The 19,222-nt window shown below is 43.6% G+C and overlaps 1 protein-coding gene across 1 annotated transcript in view; it reads right to left on the bottom strand.

Moving 5' to 3' along the window:
- The window catches only part of SUZ12 (SUZ12 polycomb repressive complex 2 subunit), a 628,949-nt gene that overhangs the window by 440,648 nt on the left and 169,079 nt on the right, over positions 1 to 19,222 (bottom strand). The window contains exon 7 of the mRNA XM_069199996.1: positions 3,373 to 3,604. Within this exon, the coding sequence (XP_069056097.1) occupies positions 3,373 to 3,604 (232 nt within the window). The remainder of the gene's footprint in view (positions 1 to 3,372; positions 3,605 to 19,222) is intronic.

A 19,222-nucleotide genomic window follows, 5' to 3' on the forward strand; every position in this document is an offset into this window, starting at 1 on the left:
CAGGCCCCAGCACCAGTGTTCCTTCACCTAAAATGTACCATTGTATCCACAATTGGCACACCCTGGCATTCAGATAAGTCCCTTGTAACTGGTACTTCTAGTACCAAGGGCCCTGATACCAAGGAAGGTCTCTAAGGGCTGCAGCATGTCTTATGCCACCCTAGAGACCCCTCACTCAGCACAGACACACTGCTTACAAGCCTGTGTGTGCTAGTGAGAACAAAAGGAGTAAGTCGACATGGCACTCCCCTCAGGGTGCCATGCCAGCCTCTCACTGCCTATGCAGTATAGGTAAGACACCCCTCTAGCAGGCCTTACAGCCCTAAGGCAGGGTGCACTATACCATAGGTGAGGGCACCAGTGCATGAGTACTGTGCCCCTACAGTGTCTAAGCCAAACCTTAGACATTGTAAGTGCAGGGTAGCCATAAGAGTATATGGTCTGGGAGTCTGTTTTACACGAACTCCACAGCACCATAATGGCTACACTGAAAACTGGGAAGTTTGGTATCAAACTTCTCAGCACAATAAATGCACACTGATGCCAGTGTACATTTGATTGTAAAATACACCACAGAGGGCACCTTAGAGGTGCCCCCTGAAACTTAACCAACTATCTGTGTAGGCTGACTAGTTCCAGCAGCCTGCCACACTAGAGACATGTTGCTGGCCCCATGGGGAGAGTGCCTTTGTCACTCTGAGGCCAGTAACAAAGCCTGCACTGGGTGGAGATGCTAACACCTCCCCCAGGTAGGAGCTGTGACACCTGGCGGTGAGCCTCAAAGGCTCACCCCTTTGTCACAGCCCAGCAGGGCACTCCAGCTTAGTGGAGTTGCCCGCCCCCTCCGGCCACGGCCCCCACTTTTGGCGGCAAGGCTGGAGGGAACAAAGAAAGCAACAAGGAGGAGTCACTGGCCAGTCAGGACAGCCCCTAAGGTGTCCTGAGCTGAAGTGACTCTAACTTTTAGAAATCCTCCATCTTGCAGATGGAGGATTCCCCCAATAGGGTTAGGATTGTGACCCCCTCCCCTTGGGAGGAGGCACAAAGAGGGTGTACCCACCCTCAGGGCTAGTAGCCATTGGCTACTAACCCCCCAGACCTAAACACGCCCTTAAATTTAGTATTTAAGGGCTACCCTGAACCCTAGAAAATTAGATTCCTGCAACTACAAGAAGAAGGACTGCCCAGCTGAAAACCCCTGCAGCGGAAGACCAGAAGACGACAACTGCCTTGGCTCCAGAAACTCACCGGCCTGTCTCCTGCCTTCCAAAGATCCTGCTCCAGCGACGCCTTCCAAAGGGACCAGCGACCTCGACATCCTCTGAGGACTGCCCCTGCTTCGAAAAGACAAGAAACTCCCGAGGACAGCGGACCTGCTCCAAGAAAAGCTGCAACTTTGTTTCCAGCAGCTTTAAGGAACCCTGCAAGCTCCCCGCAAGAAGCGTGAGACTTGCAACACTGCACCCGGCGACCCCGACTCGGCTGGTGGCGATCCAACACCTCAGGAGGGACCCCAGGACTACTCTGATACTGTGAGTACCAAAACCTGTCCCCCCTGAGCCCCCACAGCGCCGCCTGCAGAGGGAATCCCGAGGCTTCCCCTGACCGCGACTCGTTGAACCTAAAGTCCCGACGCCTGGGAGAGACCCTGCACCCGCAGCCCCCAGGACCTGAAGGACCGGACTTTCACTGGAGAAGTGACCCCCAGGAGTCCCTCTCCCTTGCCCAAGTGGAGGTTTCCCCGAGGAATCCCCCCCTTGCCTGCCTGCAGCGCTGAAGAGATCCCGAGATCTCTCATAGACTAACATTGAAAACCCGACGCTTGTTTCTACACTGCACCCGGCCGCCCCCGCGCTGCTGAGGGTGAAATTTCTGTGTGGACTTGTGTCCCCCCCGGTGCCCTACAAAACCCCCCTGGTCTGCCCTCCGAAGACGCGGGTACTTACCTGCAAGCAGACCGGAACCGGGGCACCCCCTTCTCTCCATTCTAGCCTATGTGTTTTGGGCACCACTTTGAACTCTGCACCTGACCGGCCCTGAGCTGCTGGTGTGGTGACTTTGGGGTTGCTCTGAACCCCCAACGGTGGGCTACCTTGGACCAAGAACTGAACCCTGTAAGTTTCTTACTTACCTGGTAAAACTAACCAAAACTTACCTCCCCCAGGAACTGTGAAAATTGCACTAAGTGTCCACTTTTAAAACAGCTATTTGTCAATAACTTGAAAAGTATACATGCAATTTTGATGATTGGAAGTTCCTAAAGTACTTACCTGCAATACCTTTCGAATGAGATATTACATGTAGAATTTGAACCTGTGGTTCTTAAAATAAACTAAGAAAAGATATTTTTCTATATAAAAACCTATTGGCTGGATTTGTCTCTGAGTGTGTGTACCTCATTTATTGTCAATGTGTATGTGCAACAAATGCTTAACACTACTCCTTGGATAAGCCTACTGCTCGACCACACTACCACAAAATAGAGCATTAGTATTATCTATTTTTACCACTATTTTACCTCTAAGGGGAACCCTTGGACTCTGTGCATGCTATTCCTTACTTTGAAATAGCACATACAGAGCCAACTTCCTACACTGATGAACTATATTAGTATGATATTCCATAATCAGAACAACAACAAAAAAAAACAACAACAACAACAACAAAAAAAAAAAATCACACTAACCTCCATCAAGGGACATAAGTTTGCTTAACCTCTTGGATCAATAAGTGAGCAGCATGTCACCCAGAAAAGACGTGTCTAACCTAAAGAGGAACAGTTGTTTGGGACCTATGTACTCAAATTGAGAATAGGGCTCACTGCAACTGCCTCTGCCAGAAGAGGTTGGATCTGTGAGGGTACTTGGCCCCCAGGCACTTGATGTCCTTCTACTGACTGACAATAAGATCGGGGTGACTCAGGTGGTTTAATACAGAGGAGGGAAGACCAAAGCAGTCACCTTTAGCAGATTTATTCACACCACTTATCAGACCAGTGAAAAGGAAAATGGCAATGGAGAGGAGGTTGGGTGTTTGGTTTTGGGGGGTACGGGAACACGTAAGAAAGGGGGCCTTAAGAGGTTGCCTTGACACCTTGTTGCAAGATACTTTAGACATTGCCAATTGACCTACGTGCTCACCTCACATTTCCTTTTCCTTGAAATAAAACCCAATGACTTTTACAGGATAAATGAATCCTTAATCTGCATTTAAACCAGGCAATTCCACAGACACCTCAGTGAGAGCAGGAGTGCACCTGATGCACCAAATGCAATTCCATTTGTAGTTTTATAGTGCAACTCAACCCAAATGTTTAGGAAAATATGATAGGTTTACAGTGTAAAAGTATTAGTATTCCCCAAAAAATGTTACCAAAGTTTTCATTTGTTTCGCCATTAATTAATCCATTGAAGTCTCTTCTTCCTGGTCGTGTCACTCTAAACAACAAGGAGTAGGATTTCACCATGTGACTGTTGCTAGGTTCAAACTCATTGCTGGAAACGGCAAGTGATGGAAAGTTTGATGGTTTTGCTGTGCTGAGGTCCGGATTCAAAGGTACCTGCTTTTTACCTGTAGGAACTTGCCTCACTGGACAACTAACATCCTGTTGGAAAAAGGCACAAGAAAACATGTCAGACCTTCACCACACAAACTTAAATATTACATTTGAAACTGAAACTAATAAAACACCTATACTTTGAAATTAGGTATTGCATATTAAAAACTGTTTTGCATTGGAAAATGTGCTATAAACATATCTGAAATTACCAATAAGTGTGTAAGTAAATACGCCTCTATTAGGACTTAAATGGTATGACTATGGCTGTACATAAAAGTGAAGGCATGGGTATTTGTGATGGGGAAATGGCAAGAACCCTTTTAGTAAAGTCTAGTGCTTTAGTTTTTCCTTTTTCGTCATCAGATTGCAGCGCTTCTTGGAGAGAAGAGTTTTCGGCTCCTCTTTAGAAGAAATCTATAAGGGGGATCTATGACAGGACTGTATTAAGAAAGGAGGTTATCAGGGCTTTTTGTCCTTTTTAATTTGTGCAGCAACATGATGACGTATTGTTTTACAAAGGCCTAAAGTTTAGTTTTTCAGACTATACAAATTGCTGGATGTTACTACACTGTACATAATGCACCAAAATTTGACAATATTACAGGCATAGAGCTAGTAGGTGAAGGTCAATAACTGGTTGCAGTGGCGTGACTGTATATTTACAATGTCTATGAATCAGTAGCAGAATGACAGACCCTGCATAGAAACCTGGTGGTTCAAAGGATGCATGTATGGTGCCACTACTGTCCTACTACTGTAGAAAGGGTAAGGACATAGGCTTGGATAGCGGGGAGGCATGGCTTGGATTTTAGTACTAGAGTTCACTAAGCACTTCCACCTCATAAGCAAAATATGTGTGCAGAAGGAGAGGTATTACAGTATATGATGATCAAGACTGTTTGGTATAGGTGGATGAGTTTCAGGCAGAAGAGATGTTGTGGGGAAAGACAGCGGAACAGAGTTGACTGAGCTTCACCAGAAAGAGTTGTAACTAGATATGGGCTTGCGGTATACTGAGCATTCATGACAAGGTTAGAGCAAGGGTTGTCTGAAATGTGAGTCTGCCTGCAATCACAGATGATTTAATGGCATGTTAAATGTTGTCAAATTTATGTCTCATGAACACAGTACTCCACAGATTACTGGCAGTCACTCGAACCATCAGGATGCCATGCAAGCCAATTGGAAAGTAATGTGTAGAACAGTTGCAATATGGAGTTTGCTGGACAGTGTTAAAAACTGCAAGGCCAGAAGGGAGGGATCTTTGGTTTACATCTTGAGATGGGCACTGTACACAATTTAGAAAGTAGCAGTCCTAATGCTACAGAGCACATTGAAACCTGACTTGAATGAGATACAGTACGGCCATGCACTATTTGTTTCTGGATTATTGGTAAAGGTTATCAACGCTTTTTTTCCATGAACGTATAACTCTGGAGTGTGTTTTGAAAGAAATGGACAGATTGAGTGTGCTGGTGAACATATCATGAGCAAAAAGCATGTTGAATATGCAGTCAAATGTTTCTCCAGGGATGTTTTCTTCGTAGTGGGCAGGAGGTGGTTACCTTCATATGCTGAAGTTTGAGGAAGTAGCAGATATGTTATGGACTGAGTGAAGGAGGATAATTTCAAATTGTCACAAGAAAGCATTAGAGGGTGGTGGTTGTTTTTTGGGGTTAATTAGATTATGTTGTACCTTGTGTTTTAGTAAGGTAAAGATGTGACTGATAATACTGCTCCTACCTGCACTAATTTAATAATTTGGTATTTGCAGGAAGTAGTGGGAAACCCAGAATAATGCTTCATTACTTAAAGAAAAAAAAGTAATTGCCTTTATGTTTTATGTATGTGGTATTGGCTGTGGTAGTAAGATTCTTTGCAGTTTGGTTGGTTTGATGTGAAGTTTTTTGGTGTATCAGTGAATGCGGGATTTGTATAACAGTTTCAGGGAATGTTTGGGAGGTTGGTTAAGCAACTGGCTTGCATCAGTGTTTGTTCTATGGACCTCTGTAGGTCCGTAACATCTACTCAGGAGGTTCACACTGATTAGAAAACTAGATATTAGCAGATTAATAAAAGTACACATAATGAGGTAAAATTCAACATCCTAAAATACTCCACAAAGGAGAAGGAATTTGAAAATAGAAGCTAAAATTAGGTTGGTACCTTTTATTAGTAGGAGCAGTGAAAGTACAGCAACACAGAAGTTAGCATGGAAAATTGGTGGTTTCAACTGAAGCAGCACTTGAACACGCCGACAGAAGAGCATGCATTAGGAGTAAAAAAGGACTAGGTGATATGCAATAGCATGAGGCACTGCTTACTTTTAGTTTTTTTTTAAAGATATAAAATGTTTGAAAAGTTCCAACCTTCTCATAATTCAGACACAAAATGTTTGTTAGTAAATGAAATAACATTTCATAATTTGGTATTTTTCCGATGTATAGTTGGTCTGTATTTGTGTGTATTGTTTTAAGGTTCAAATCTAGAAATTGCCTAAGCAGAGTCACCACCTTTCAGTACTAATTCAGAGGGGACTCGCAAGAGTCAAACGGTTAAGAATAACTTGTCTACATTGGCCTCCAAGATAATGGTGCACACAGTGTCACTGTGTGATTGGTAGAGGACGTAAAGTCCTGCTTGAGAATTTCAATGGAAGTCCTTGAAGGTGGAGTACTGTTGCCTAGTAAGCAAGTTTCCGCTGACAATGGTGTGTGTGTGTTTGTTGAAAATTAATATTGCAAAATCAACAAAACAGCCTGACGAAAGGTGCTGCTTTCGAAGGGTTCCGTGATGATGGAAAAGAATGTTGCTTCTCGAGCAGAATGATTTGGTTACACGCTGTTTGATGTACCTGGTTTCCCGGAGATTAAAGAAAAGGAAAAGATACATACCTGTAGCCAGAGTTCTTCAACGTAGGAATCTTCATTGAAGTCATAAATTTAAGAGTAACTCAGTGATGCCTGCGCGGATTCTGGAGCACCTTCTTCAACATATAGGTCTTGTAAAAATGTCCTTATAGCGTTCATCACTGGAATCATTTTCTTTACAATTGCGGTGTAGACTATCAGTGATGTATTTTCTTTGAAATGCTGTAGTAGTGTAGTACAAACAATAATGGAAAAAGGGCCTTTTTAATATCTGCAGCACATTGTCATAGTAACAGGCTGTCCTTAACAGATAGCATGAAAGGAAAAAACATCTGATAGGCTAATACTGAAAACTTGAAAATAAGGACCCCTCCCAGAATACACTGCAGTGGCAATTTGCCTTAGAGTCAGTTCTTTTTTTAAAGAATGCGCAGGATAGTGATTCATCTGACAGCATGGGAGGAAGGAGGGTACTTATGACTTCAATGAAGATTCCTACGATGCAGAACTAGTTGTTTCTTATCCAACTCGAGACTCCACTGGTGTATCAGTGTCTAGGCAGTGGTGTTTTGTGAGTGTGTGCAAAGACCAGCAGGTAGCCTCCTTACATTTGTCTCATCCAAGTCACGGTGGCGGCTTTGCCTCTATTTCTACTTTTCTAGTAATAGTTTCTTTGCTATTTGATAACATTATGAGATGCAAGAAACGATCCATCTAGCTATGGATTGTTTGGAAGTTGCTAGGCCTTGTCCTATAAAGCATTAATTTATGAACAAATGAGTAGTTCCTAATGGATTTACAGGGAGTGCAGAATTATTAGGCAAGTTGTATTTTTGAGGATTAATTTTATTATTGAACAACAACCATGTTCTCAATGAACCCAAAAAACTCATTAATATCAAAGCTGAATATTTTTGGAAGTAGTTTTTAGTTTGTTTTTAGTTTTAGCTATGTTAGGGGGATATCTGTGTGTGCAGGTGACTATTACTGTGCATAATTATTAGGCAACTTAACAAAAAAATATATATACCCATTTCAATTATTTATTATTACCAGTGAAACCAATATAACATCTCAACATTCACAAATATACATTTCTGACATTCAAAAACAAAACAAAAACAAATCAGTGACCAATATAGCCACCTTTCTTTGCAAGGACACTCAAAAGCCTGCCATCCATGGATTCTGTCAGTGTTTTGATCTGTTCGCCATCAACATTGCGTGCAGCAGCAACCACAGCCTCCCAGACACTGTTCAGAGAGGTGTACTGTTTTCCCTCCTTGTAAATCTCACATTTGATGATGGACCACAGGTTCTCAATGGGGTTCAGATCAGGTGAACAAGGAGGCCAGGTCATTAGATTTCCTTCTTTTATACCCTTTCTTGCCAGCCACGCTGTGGAGTACTTGGACGCGTGTGATGGAGCATTGTCCTGCATGAAAACCATGTTTTTCTTGAAGGATGCAGACTTCTTCCTGTACCACTGCTTGAAGAAGGTGTCTTCCAGGAACTGGCAGTAGGACTGGGAGTTGAGCTTGACTCCATCCTCAACCCGAAAAGGCCCCACAAGCTCATCTTTGATGATACCAGCCCAAACCAGTACTCCACCTCCACCTTGCTGGCGTCTGAGTCGGACTGGAGCTCTCTGCCCTTTACCAATCCAGCCACGGGCCCATCCATCTGGCCCATCAAGACTCACTCTCATTTCATCAGTCCATAAAACCTTAGAAAAATCAGTCTTGAGATATTTATTGGCCCAGTCTTGACGTTTCAGCTTGTGTGTCTTGTTCAGTGGTGGTCGTCTTTCAGCCTTTCTTACCTTGGCCATGTCTCTGAGTATTGCACACCTTGTGCTTTTGGGCACTCCAGTGATGTTGCAGCTCTGAAATATGGCCAAACTGGTGGCAAGTGGCATCGTGGCAGCTGCACGCTTGACTTTTCTCAGTTCATGGGCAGTTATTTTGCGCCTTGGTTTTTCCACACGCTTCTTGCGACCCTGTTGACTATTTTGAATGAAACGCTTGATTGTTCGATGATCACGCTTCAGAAGCTTTGCAATTTTAAGAGTGCTGCATCCCTCTGCAAGATATCTCACTATTTTTTACTTTTCTGAGCCTGTCAAGTCCTTCTTTTGACCCATTTTGCCAAAGGAAAGGAAGTTGCCTAATAATTATGCACACCTGATATAGGGTGTTGATGTCATTAGACCACACCCCTTCTCATTACAGAGATGCACATCACCTAATATGCTTAATTGGTAGTAGGCTTTCGAGCCTATACAGCTTGGAGTAAGACAACATGCATAAAGAGGATGATGTGGTCAAAATACTCATTTGTCTAATAATTCTGCACTCCCTGTAGTTCTGTCTAAATAAAAACATAGGACTCTTAAGATCTTGGAAGTGCAGTGCTCTCTCTGCCATCAAGGTGGGATTTATAAAGAAAGTAGACAGTGTGATAGACTCATTGATATGAAACTGATAGTAATTTGGGCAAAAAAGAAGGATGTGTGTGTAGTACAATTCTGTTGTGGTGACAAACTGTGAGGGGTTCTACTGAAGAAAGGGCCTGCAATTCACTACTTCTACGAGCTGAGGATATTGCAGCCAGAAAAACTGTTTTCCATGACAAGCGTTGTAGAGCTGGCTTATGGATAGGCTCAAAGGGAGCACCCCTTTGCTTTGACAATACTAGATTAAGTTCCCAAGGATGTGAAGGTATTTTGATTGGTGGAAAAACCTTTGAGTCCTTTAGGGAAATCTTTGACTACTGGGATCTTGAAAGATTGCTGTACTGGACTTTTTCTATAGGCAGTGATGGCAGCTAAGTGAACCTTAATTGAGGAGCATTGAAGGCATTAGCTAGATGTAATAGATATGGTAGAATGATATTCTCCTGCACTGTAATGGGATAATTATTTCTACCCCGACACCATAAGTAGAAGCACTTCCATTTAAATGCATAGCATGCTTTTGTGGATGGGCATTTGGCTTCTTTTAAAACGTTCATGCAATCTGTGGGGAGATTCAGATGTCCATACTGGATGATCTCAGGAACCATGCTGCAAATTCAATGATTGGATTGTTGGGTGTAGAATCTTGACCTGGCATTTACAGAGAAGGTCTGGTCTGAGTGACAGACGTTTGCAATAGGCTATGGATAACTGAAGAAGATCTGTGTACCACCATCTCGGCCTATCAGGAGCTATCAGAATTATTGTGATGCAAGATGTGATTAGTTTCTGGATTACTGTCGGAATCAGCGGAAGTAGTGGAAAAGCATACACAAATGGAGTGGACCAGTTTATCAAAAGGGCACTGCCCAGAGACTTTGGTTCCATAGCTCTAGATGCGTAGTCTCTGCATTATTTGTTTTGGCCACTAGCGAACATGTCTAATGTTGACTTGCCCAGCCGTTGAATATGTTTTCTACCGCCTTGTTGTTGAGGACCCATTCATAATAGTTGTCGTGCTGACGGCTGAAAAAAATCTACATTTTGTACTCCTGGAATGCGAAAGGCTGATGGAAAGCCCTCTTGCCAGAGCCCAGGGCCACACTGTTTGAGATCAAAGGGAAAGTTGTTTTGACCTGGTTTGTTTATATAAAACAGAGTGGTGTTGCCTGTCAGGATCAGAAGGTCTTTTGATTAGAGAGCCGGAAGGTAGGCTTTAAAAGCTAGGTGGATAGCATTCAGCTCCAACAAAGTGATGTGATATTCTTTTTCTTTTAAGGATAAGAGGTCTCGAGGTGTCAGAAGTTTCATATGAGCACCTGAGCCTGTCAATGAGGCACCTGTGGCAATCGTTTGACTTTGCGTTGGTTTCTGGAAGGGAGCTCCTGCTTGAAGATTGTACAAGTTGGTCCACTCTTTGAGAGACTGGCAAGAATCCAATTTTCCCACAGACCTGATTTTTGCGACCACTGATCGTCCAGTGACATTTGGAGAGGTTTCATACAGGCGTTCGTTTGGAACTATGGAAATGCCATTGACCCAGGGAGAGTTGCTACTTGGCTTGGTTTGAGTTAGGAGATGTGCACACTTCACTTGGATAGATAATACTCTCTTCTGAAGGAAACAGTTGCATGCATATTGTTCAATGTTGACCCCAGGAAATTGAGACGCTGTACTGGCGCTGATACTGATTTCTCTGAATTGATCTGAAGACCTAGTGATGTCAGGAGAGATGCTGTTGTGGGGTAGGCTTGTTTTGCTTTGTGTAGAGCGTAAGCCGTTATTAGCCAATTGTCTAGGTATGATTATAAAAACACTCCTTTTATTCTTAGTTGTGCAGCTACTACTGCCATGCATTTGGAAAAGGTTTGAGGAGCTGACTTTAGACCAAAAGGTAGTACTGCGTACTGATGAGTCTACTTCAAACCATAGGAATTGTCTGTGACGTGGGATTATTGGAATGTGAAAGTATGCATCTTGGAGGTCTACTGCACAAAGTCAATCGTACTTTCGTATATGAGGGAATATTTGATGGAGAGAACATTCTGAATTTTTCCTTCTTCATAAGTTTGTTGAACAATCTGAAATCTAGTGTAGACGAAATTGATTGGGTTTATTTTTCTTTTTAACTAGACAATATCTTGAGTATACACCTAAATTTTCTATATGTTGAAGAACCTTTTCTATTGCCTTCTTTTGCAAGAAAAGAGTAAATCCAAATGGGTTGTATTGACTTGTGAAGGGACCGGTGGTGGAGTATTTGCAAAGCGTAGAGCATAGCCATGCTAAATGATGCTTAGTACTCATTTGTCTGTTATCATTCTCCACTCTTCCGGGTAAAATTGCACTGCTTCTCCCCACAGGGGTGAGTAACAGTGGAAGGGGTGGACACTCCTCATTTTTCCAACTGGGAAGTCTTGGCGTGAGGGCTTGTGTGGAGAAGATCGCTTCCTCTGGAACCTGCTTTGGAATTGTCTTTGAGTTTGCCTTTGTTGTTGGTAATGGTATGGCTGTCTAGGGGTTTGAACCCTACGATGAAAGGTACACTTGCCTCTGGATTTAAATTGTTTAAAAAATATATTTTGCTCTTCTAAACAGTCAGCCTTGAGTGTCTTTGCCTCGTTCTTCATGTGGAGCATTTCCTCCTCTGTGTGATGAACGAACAGGGAGGATCCTAAGAATGTTAAGTTGGCAATTATTAATTGTGCATCGGGATTCAACGATGAGTCTTATCCAAGACGAGTATGAAAGTGAAATTCCATGACACAACGCCATGGCTGATTGCTCCACTGAATCCACTGCAGCGCTGATGGATTGATTAGATATTAGAGAGCCCTCTTTAACCATCTCCAGATACTCCTGTTGATGGTGGGTGGGGAGATCCTCTAGGAATAATTTCATACCCTCCCCAATTTCCCTATGGTGTCTTCCTAACAGGGCTGCAGAATTATTATTGAGTAGGAGAGCTGCAGCTATGCCAAACATTTTCTTCCCGATGGCATCCATTCTTTTGCTTTGACAGTTCAGTGGGACTTTCGTTTCCAGAGCAGAAGCATGGCTCTTCCTTACTGCTGTCACAGTAACCGAATCAGGTTTTGGACCAGATTTGAAGAAATCTAGATCCTGTTGCAGAAGTCTAGATTTTTTCAGTTGCCGCTTTAACTGGGGCTGGAGCAAAGAATTTTTCTTAGGTTATTTCTATAAGACCTGGTAGCATTGGTAGAAGAGGTCTAGTAGAAGTCCTGGGTTGAAGAGTCTCAGATACGACCAACACTGATGGCTGAGGGTCATCCATCTCTATATTAAATTTAGATGTTCCCCTTACTAGAGCATCCTGGAATGCAAGTATGTCATCCACTGGTAAAACCCTACTTGGAGACTATGCTGGAGAATTTAGGGTATAAGAGGTGGAAGTAGAATCCAGTGATCTGGACTTGAGAATGAAGACCTTGTCCCAAGTGATACCGATCTTGGAGGTGGTTTTTTGACTGGTGATGGTGCATTCTGTTTTCTAATTGGAGACATAGATTCAGTGGTTGTAGATGAACCTGTAGAGGGGTCCTCAGGTGGTATTACGGGACATGTTGATGGGAGGCTTAAGTCTTGTTCAAGTGATGGAGGATCTGAACGTTGCAAGGAGACAGACCAGTGTAGTGAGGATGGCGAAATAGGTTTGTGAAAATCTCTTGACGCAGAGAGGGGTGTCATCGACTTCATACGTAGTCTTTTAGGAGTGAATATATCCGTCAGTGACAAGATGCGTCTCTGACATCGAGTGGGTACCAGGCATAGACAGAGCATTGTGATTTTGACAAACAGTGGGATTTCGACGTTGACTGAAGTGCCACAGACTGCAACCAATGTGATCTTGACGTCGATCTAGAGTGTGCGGCTGCCGCCATGGAGATTCTCGCGTTGAGGAGAGCGCCGCAGCTGATCTTGATGTCGAACGGTGATGGTGTTGGTTTCCCATCAACGTCGAGCCTTGCCCAGAAGTGACTGCCACTGCAGTGCAATCTGGGAAGGGGTCGCTCTAGAGTTCTTAAAGGTGCAGGCCTTGTTTTAAGTATTAGCCTATCAGGATGTTTTTTCTTTTCATGCTATCAATGTTAAGGACAACCTTTTTCTATAAAATGTTCTGCAGATATTAAAAAGGCCCTTTTCCCACTATTGTTTGTAGTGCACTATTACAGCATTTTCAAGGAAAATACATCACTGATACTCTACACTGCAACTATGAAGAATAGGATTCCAGTGATGAACACTTTAATGACACAAAATCTAAAGATATGTTGAAGAAAGTGTTTTGGAGTCCGTGCAGGCCGTACAGAATTATTCTAAGTTTATAACTTTCAATGAAGATCCTATGATGCAGGACTTTCTTTATGGTCTAAGTGAAGGTGTTGCCATGGAGGTAGACATGACTACTACTGTGTTTTCCCTAATTAAGCTTTTGCTGGTACTGAGAGCCTGTTTTGGAAGTGGAAGATTGTGGTATGCTGGGCCAATTCAGGTGAAAAGCTCCATGGAGTAAAGGATTTTAAGTTCTTGGAGCGTGCCTAGCCTGGCTAGACTGTGGTTAGAAGGAACGCCATCATATTTTTTGCATCCAGTTGATATGGTGGATGGTGCAGACTGTGGGCACTCGACAGTCCACGATTTGCAAGGATGTACGTTTTTAGTCATAAAAGCTGTATTTATGTTTGCAGCAAATGTGACAAAAACACCAGACACAACACATTTCTTTCTATCAGTTGCTCTGACTGTTGACATGCTTTGGTACATTTGGTAGAAAATCAAATTACAGCGAATTATAAAACATCAATGAGTGGCTCAACACAGTAGTAGCTGGTAGTCAGTGTTTTGACACACTGCAAATAAGTCCCAGAAGGCAAAGGCTTTATGCACTTAAACAAGTTACTAGGCTTCATCATACCTTTTCAAACAAAAGCTCGACAGTGACCTCAATTTATAAAGTACTTCAGTTAAGAAAAATGAAGGGGCAGACCATTTTCTTTTACAGTATGGATACAGAATCTCACAGATGAAAGTGTGAAACATCTCACAGTTAATCAGTGAGCAGTATCAGAACTGAAGTCAAGGGGAAAAAAAAATACTTCCAACCGACCTCTGCTTCCAATCATTTTAATGCACAATGTTATCCGCATTTCAATCAGCAGCAATGTACTTTACAGATGTCATTCAGTTCAGATTAAAAACTTTAAAAAAAAACAATGATGCCAGAGATATTTTTTTCTTTCTTTTGTGTTTTTTGGGGGGGGGGGGGGGGGGGGGGGTCGGGGCCTTGAGCAGGGGTTGCCCCCCCAAGATGCAAAAGGCACTATTGGCCTAATTTTTTGAGGCTCATTCCTTCCCCCCGCCCCATTTCTGCAGATTTGGGGGGGGGGGGTTAGAAACAAAGATGCCAGAGATATTTTTTCTTTCTTTTGTGTTTTTTTTGGGGGGGGGGAGCCTTGAGCAGGGGTCGCCCCCCCAAGATGCAAAAGGCATTATTGGCTTTTTTTTTTTCGGCTCATTCTTTTTAGTGGGATTTCATTGGTGATTGCTGTGGCTGTGCAGAGTAGTTGCTAGTGAGTCATGCTTTATCAGACAAGTGAGCGGTATAGTTTTTGAGTTTATAACTTTTAGTGATAAAGCTACACTTTATTACTTATCTTACATAGTGCTGGTTGTTGGTGGTTCATTTGTCCAGTTACTTTTTGTAGGAAGGATCATGGATAGCCGTAGGATGACCGCTCAGCAGGTTGTTGGTGTGCTTTTTGTCTTCTGACCATGATTATGAAACTGACTCTGCGTCTGAGGTAGGAGGAGGAAGTGCAAAATTCTGTAAGTGAATTTTCTGTCAGAGAGGAATCATCTGATGATGAAGCCACTCAGTGCTGATGAAGGGCCTTTTTTAAAGGAGTTCACTGATGTTCCAATAGTGCAGCAGCCAGCGGCTGAAAGGCTTCCCATTAGAGGACCGGAAACGTGGGTTGCACCAAACCTGGAGCAGCCACAAATGCCTGCGTTTGCTGGTTTCCCAGGGTGTCGAGTTAATACGGAAAACTTTTTTGCCTGTCAACTTCTTTGAGTTGTTTATGGACGATATATTTTTGAAAGAGATTGCTTTCGGGGCCCTCTGGATACAAATTAGTCTGCTCAAAAGAGTCAGACTAAAAGATGTATAAAAGAAAAATATGTGCTTATCAACTTGCTGTGCTAACCCATCAATCTCTACAGGTTATTGACATTTTCTGTTGCAGGCACCTGGACCACCCACACAAGTGAGATATCATTTTTATCAGGATACTTGGGGGAACGCTGGGAGGAAGGAAATTTGTGGCTCAGATTCCAGAACTTTGTCACCGAAATGTGAGGAAAAAGCGTTTAAACCAAATTTTGAGGTTTGCAAAGGATTCTGGGTAACAGAACCTGACAGAGCCCCACAAGTCACCCCATCTTGGATTCCTCTAAGTGTCTAGTTTTCCAAAATGCACAGGTTTGGTAGGTTTCCGTAGGTGCCGGCTGAGCTAGAGGCCAAAATCTACAGCTGGACACTTTGCAAAAAACACATCGGATTTCAATGTAAAAATGTGATGTGTCCATGTTGTGTGTCCTGTCGCAAGCATCAGGCCTACCCAAGCAAGTGAGGTGCCATTTTTATAGGGAGACTTGGGGGGAAACACAGAATAGCAAAACAAGTGTTATTGCCCCTTGTCTTTCTCTAGATTTTTTCCTTCCAAATGTAAGACAGTGTGTAAAAAAATATATCTATTTGAAAAATACCCTGTAATTCACATGGTGGCATGGACGCCTCATAATTTAGAGATGTGCAAATAACCACTCCTACTCAACACCTTATCTTGAGCTAATTTTGGAAATGCAAAGGTTTCCTTGATACCTATTTTTCACTCTTTATATTTCAGCAAATTAATTGCTGTATACCCGGTATAGAATGAAAACCCATTGCAAGGTGCAGCTCATTTATTGGCCCTGGGTACCTAGGGTTCTTGATGAACCTACAAACCCTATATATCCACGCAACCAGAAGAGTCCAGCAGACGTAATGGTATATTGCTTTCAAAAATCTGACATCACAGGAAAAAGTTAGGGTAAAACGTGGAGAAAAATGGCTGTTTTTTTCACCTCAATATTGTTTTATTTCTGCTGTTATTTTCTGCAGGAAACCCTTGTAAGATCTACACAAATTACCTCTTGCTGAATTCAGAATTTTGCCTACTTTTCAGAAATGTTTAGTTTCTGGGATTCACACCCATATCTGTCACTAACTGGAAGGAGGCTGAATGCACAAAAAAATAGTAAAAATGGGGTATGTCCCAGTAAAATGCCAAACTTGTGTTGAAAATGTGGTTTTCTGATTCAAGTCTGCCTGTTCCTGAAAACTGGGAAGATGGTGATTTTAGCACAGCAAACCCTTTGTTGATGCCATTTTCAGGGGAAAAACCACAAGCCTTCTTCTGCAGCCTTTTTTTTTTTTTTTTTTTTTTAAACGAAATATTCGCCATATTTTGTCTAATATCTTGGTCTCCTTCAGGGGAACCCACAAAGTCCGGGTACCTTTAGAATCCGTAGGATGTTGGGGAAAAAAAAAGGACGCAAATTTTGTGTGGATAGCTTATGTGGACAAAACGTTATGAGGGCCCAAGCGCGAACGGCCTCAAACAGCCCAAAAAAGGCTTGAGGGGCAAAACACCTGGCAGCTAAGGGGTTACGATAGAATGACACTGAAAACAAGGTGAACCATTCAGAATTCTGAAAAGAAGCGGTGACTTGAGAAGCTAACCAAAAATCAATATAGTGTTTCGCTTGATAGGTGAAGCTTAAGAATCAGTGAAACAGCAAACCACATGTGTGAGTTTGAGAAGTTAAGACAGCATGAAGAACAACTTTTAGCAGATGGCAGGGAGAGAAAATTCAGCTTTAATTGTATCTTTAAAGTTAATGTCACACTTAACATTAGACTGTGTAGCTTAGCACACTAAAAGAGTAACCCAATCAATGAGAGGGAGACCATTTGCATCACACCTTGATCAATATGTTTGGGAGTTGACTGCAGTCATCAGCTAACATCAGAAGATCAGGAGATCGATTCATAATAGGGTCAGTCCAGCCTTTCATCATTTCAAAGTTGACAATTATATTAACACCTCTCATTTATTAGCCCTTTGAAGCCACAAACGTGGGTAGTACAGGCTACAAAAACAACATGCATTATTAATAGCAATAGGTCTGGCTTTAAATTGGTACTTGGTATTAGCACAACATTTTCCATGCATGCAGTTTTAACAGGGCAAATTGTTATAGAAACTCGAAATGTGTCCGGGCCTCTAGAACTTGTGTAGGAAGTTGGCTCTGTATGCACTATTTCAAAGTAAGGAATAGTATGCACAGAGTCCAAGGGTTCCCCTTAGAGGTAAGATAGTGGCAAAAAGAGATAATACTAATGCTCTATTTTGTGGTAGTGTGGTCAAGCAGTAGGCTTATCAAAGGAGTAGTGTTAAGCATTTGTTGTACATACACACAGGCAATAAATGAGGAACACACACTCAGAGACAAGTCCAGCCAATAGGTTTTGTTATAGAAAAATATCTTTTCTTAGTCTATTTTAAGAACCACAGGTTCAAATTCTACATGTAATATCTCATTTGAAAGGTATTGCAGGTAAGTACTTTAGGAACTTTGAATAATTACAGTAGCATATATACTTTTCATATAAAACACAAATAGCTGTTTTAAAAGTGGACACAGTGCAATTTTCACAGTTCCTGGGGGAGGTAAGTTATTGTTAGTTTTATCAGGTAAGTAAATCACTTACAACTCTCAGGTTTGGGTCCAAGGTAGCCCACCGTTGGGGGTTCAGAGCAACCCCAAAGTTACCACACCAGCAGCTCAGGGCCGGTCAGGTGCAGAGGTCAAAGAGGTGCCCAAAACACATAGGCTTCAATGGAGAGAAGGGGGTGCCCCGGTTCCGGTCTGCCAGCAGGTAAGTACCGGCGTCTTTGGAGGGCAGACCAGGGGGGTTTTGTAGGGCACCGGGGGGGACACAAGTCAGCACAAAAAGTACACCCTCAGCAGCGCGGGGGCGGCCGGGTGCAGTGTGCAAACACGCGTCGGGTTTTCAATGGTTTTCAATGAGAGACCAAGGGGTCTCTTCAGCGGTGCAGGCAGGCAAGGGGGGCTCCTCGGGGTAGCCACCACCTGGGCAAGGGAGAGGGCCTCCTGGGGGTCACTCCTGCACAGAAGTTCCGTTCCTTCAGGTGCTGGGGGCTGCGGGTGCAGGGCCTTTTCCAGCCGTCAGGACTTTAGGTTCAGGCAGTCGCAGTCAGGGGGAGCCTCGGGATTCCCTCTGCAGGCGTCGTTGTGGGGGCTCAGGGGGGACAACTTTGGTTACTCACTGTCTCGGAGTCGCCGGAGGGTCCTCCCTGAGGTGTTGGTTCTCCACCAGTCGATTCGGTGTCGCCGGGTGCAGTGTTGCAAGTCTCACGCTTCTTACGGGGAGTTGCAGGGGTCTTTAAATCTGCTCCTTTGAAACAAAGTTGCAGTCTTTTGGAGCAGGGCCGCTGTCCTCGGGAGTTCCTTGTCTTTCTTGAAGCAGGGCAGCCATCTGAGGATTCAGAGGTCGCTGGTCCTTTGGAAAGCGTCGCTGGAGCAGGTTTCTTTGGAAGGCAGGAGACAGGCCGGTAGGACTGGGGCCAAAGCAGTTGGTGTCTTCTGTTCTTCCTCTGCAGGGGTTTTTCAGCTCAGCAGTCTTCTTCTTCTTGTAGGTTTCAGGAATCTAAATTCTTAGGTTCAGGGAAGCCCTTAAATACTAAATTGAAGGGCGTGTTTAGGTCTGGGGGGTTAGTAGCCAATGGCTACTAGCCCTGAGGGTGGGTACACCCTCTTTGTGCCTCCTCCCAAGGGGAGGGGGTCACATCCCTAATCCTATTGGGGAATCCTCCATCTGCAAGATGGAGGATTTCTAAAAGTTAGAGTCACTTCAGCTCAGGACACCTTAGGGGCTGTCCTGACTGGCCAGTGACTCCTCCTTGTTATTCTCATTATTTCCTCCGGCTTTGCCGCCAAAAGTGGGGGCCGTGGCCGGAGGGGGCGGGCAACTCCACTAGCTGGAGTGTCCTGCGGTGCTGGAACAAAGGGGTGAGCCTTTGAGGCTCACCGCCAGGTGTTACAGCTCCTGCCTGGGGGAGGTGTTAGCATCTCCACCCAGTGCAGGCTTTGTTACTGGCCTCAGAGTGACAAAGGCACTCTCCCCATGGGGCCAGCAACATGTCTCGGTTGTGGCAGGCTGCTGGAACCAGTCAGCTTACACAGATA

Source organism: Pleurodeles waltl, chromosome 7 (assembly GCF_031143425.1).
Source record: "Pleurodeles waltl isolate 20211129_DDA chromosome 7, aPleWal1.hap1.20221129, whole genome shotgun sequence".
Classification (NCBI taxonomy): domain Eukaryota; kingdom Metazoa; phylum Chordata; class Amphibia; order Caudata; family Salamandridae; genus Pleurodeles; species Pleurodeles waltl.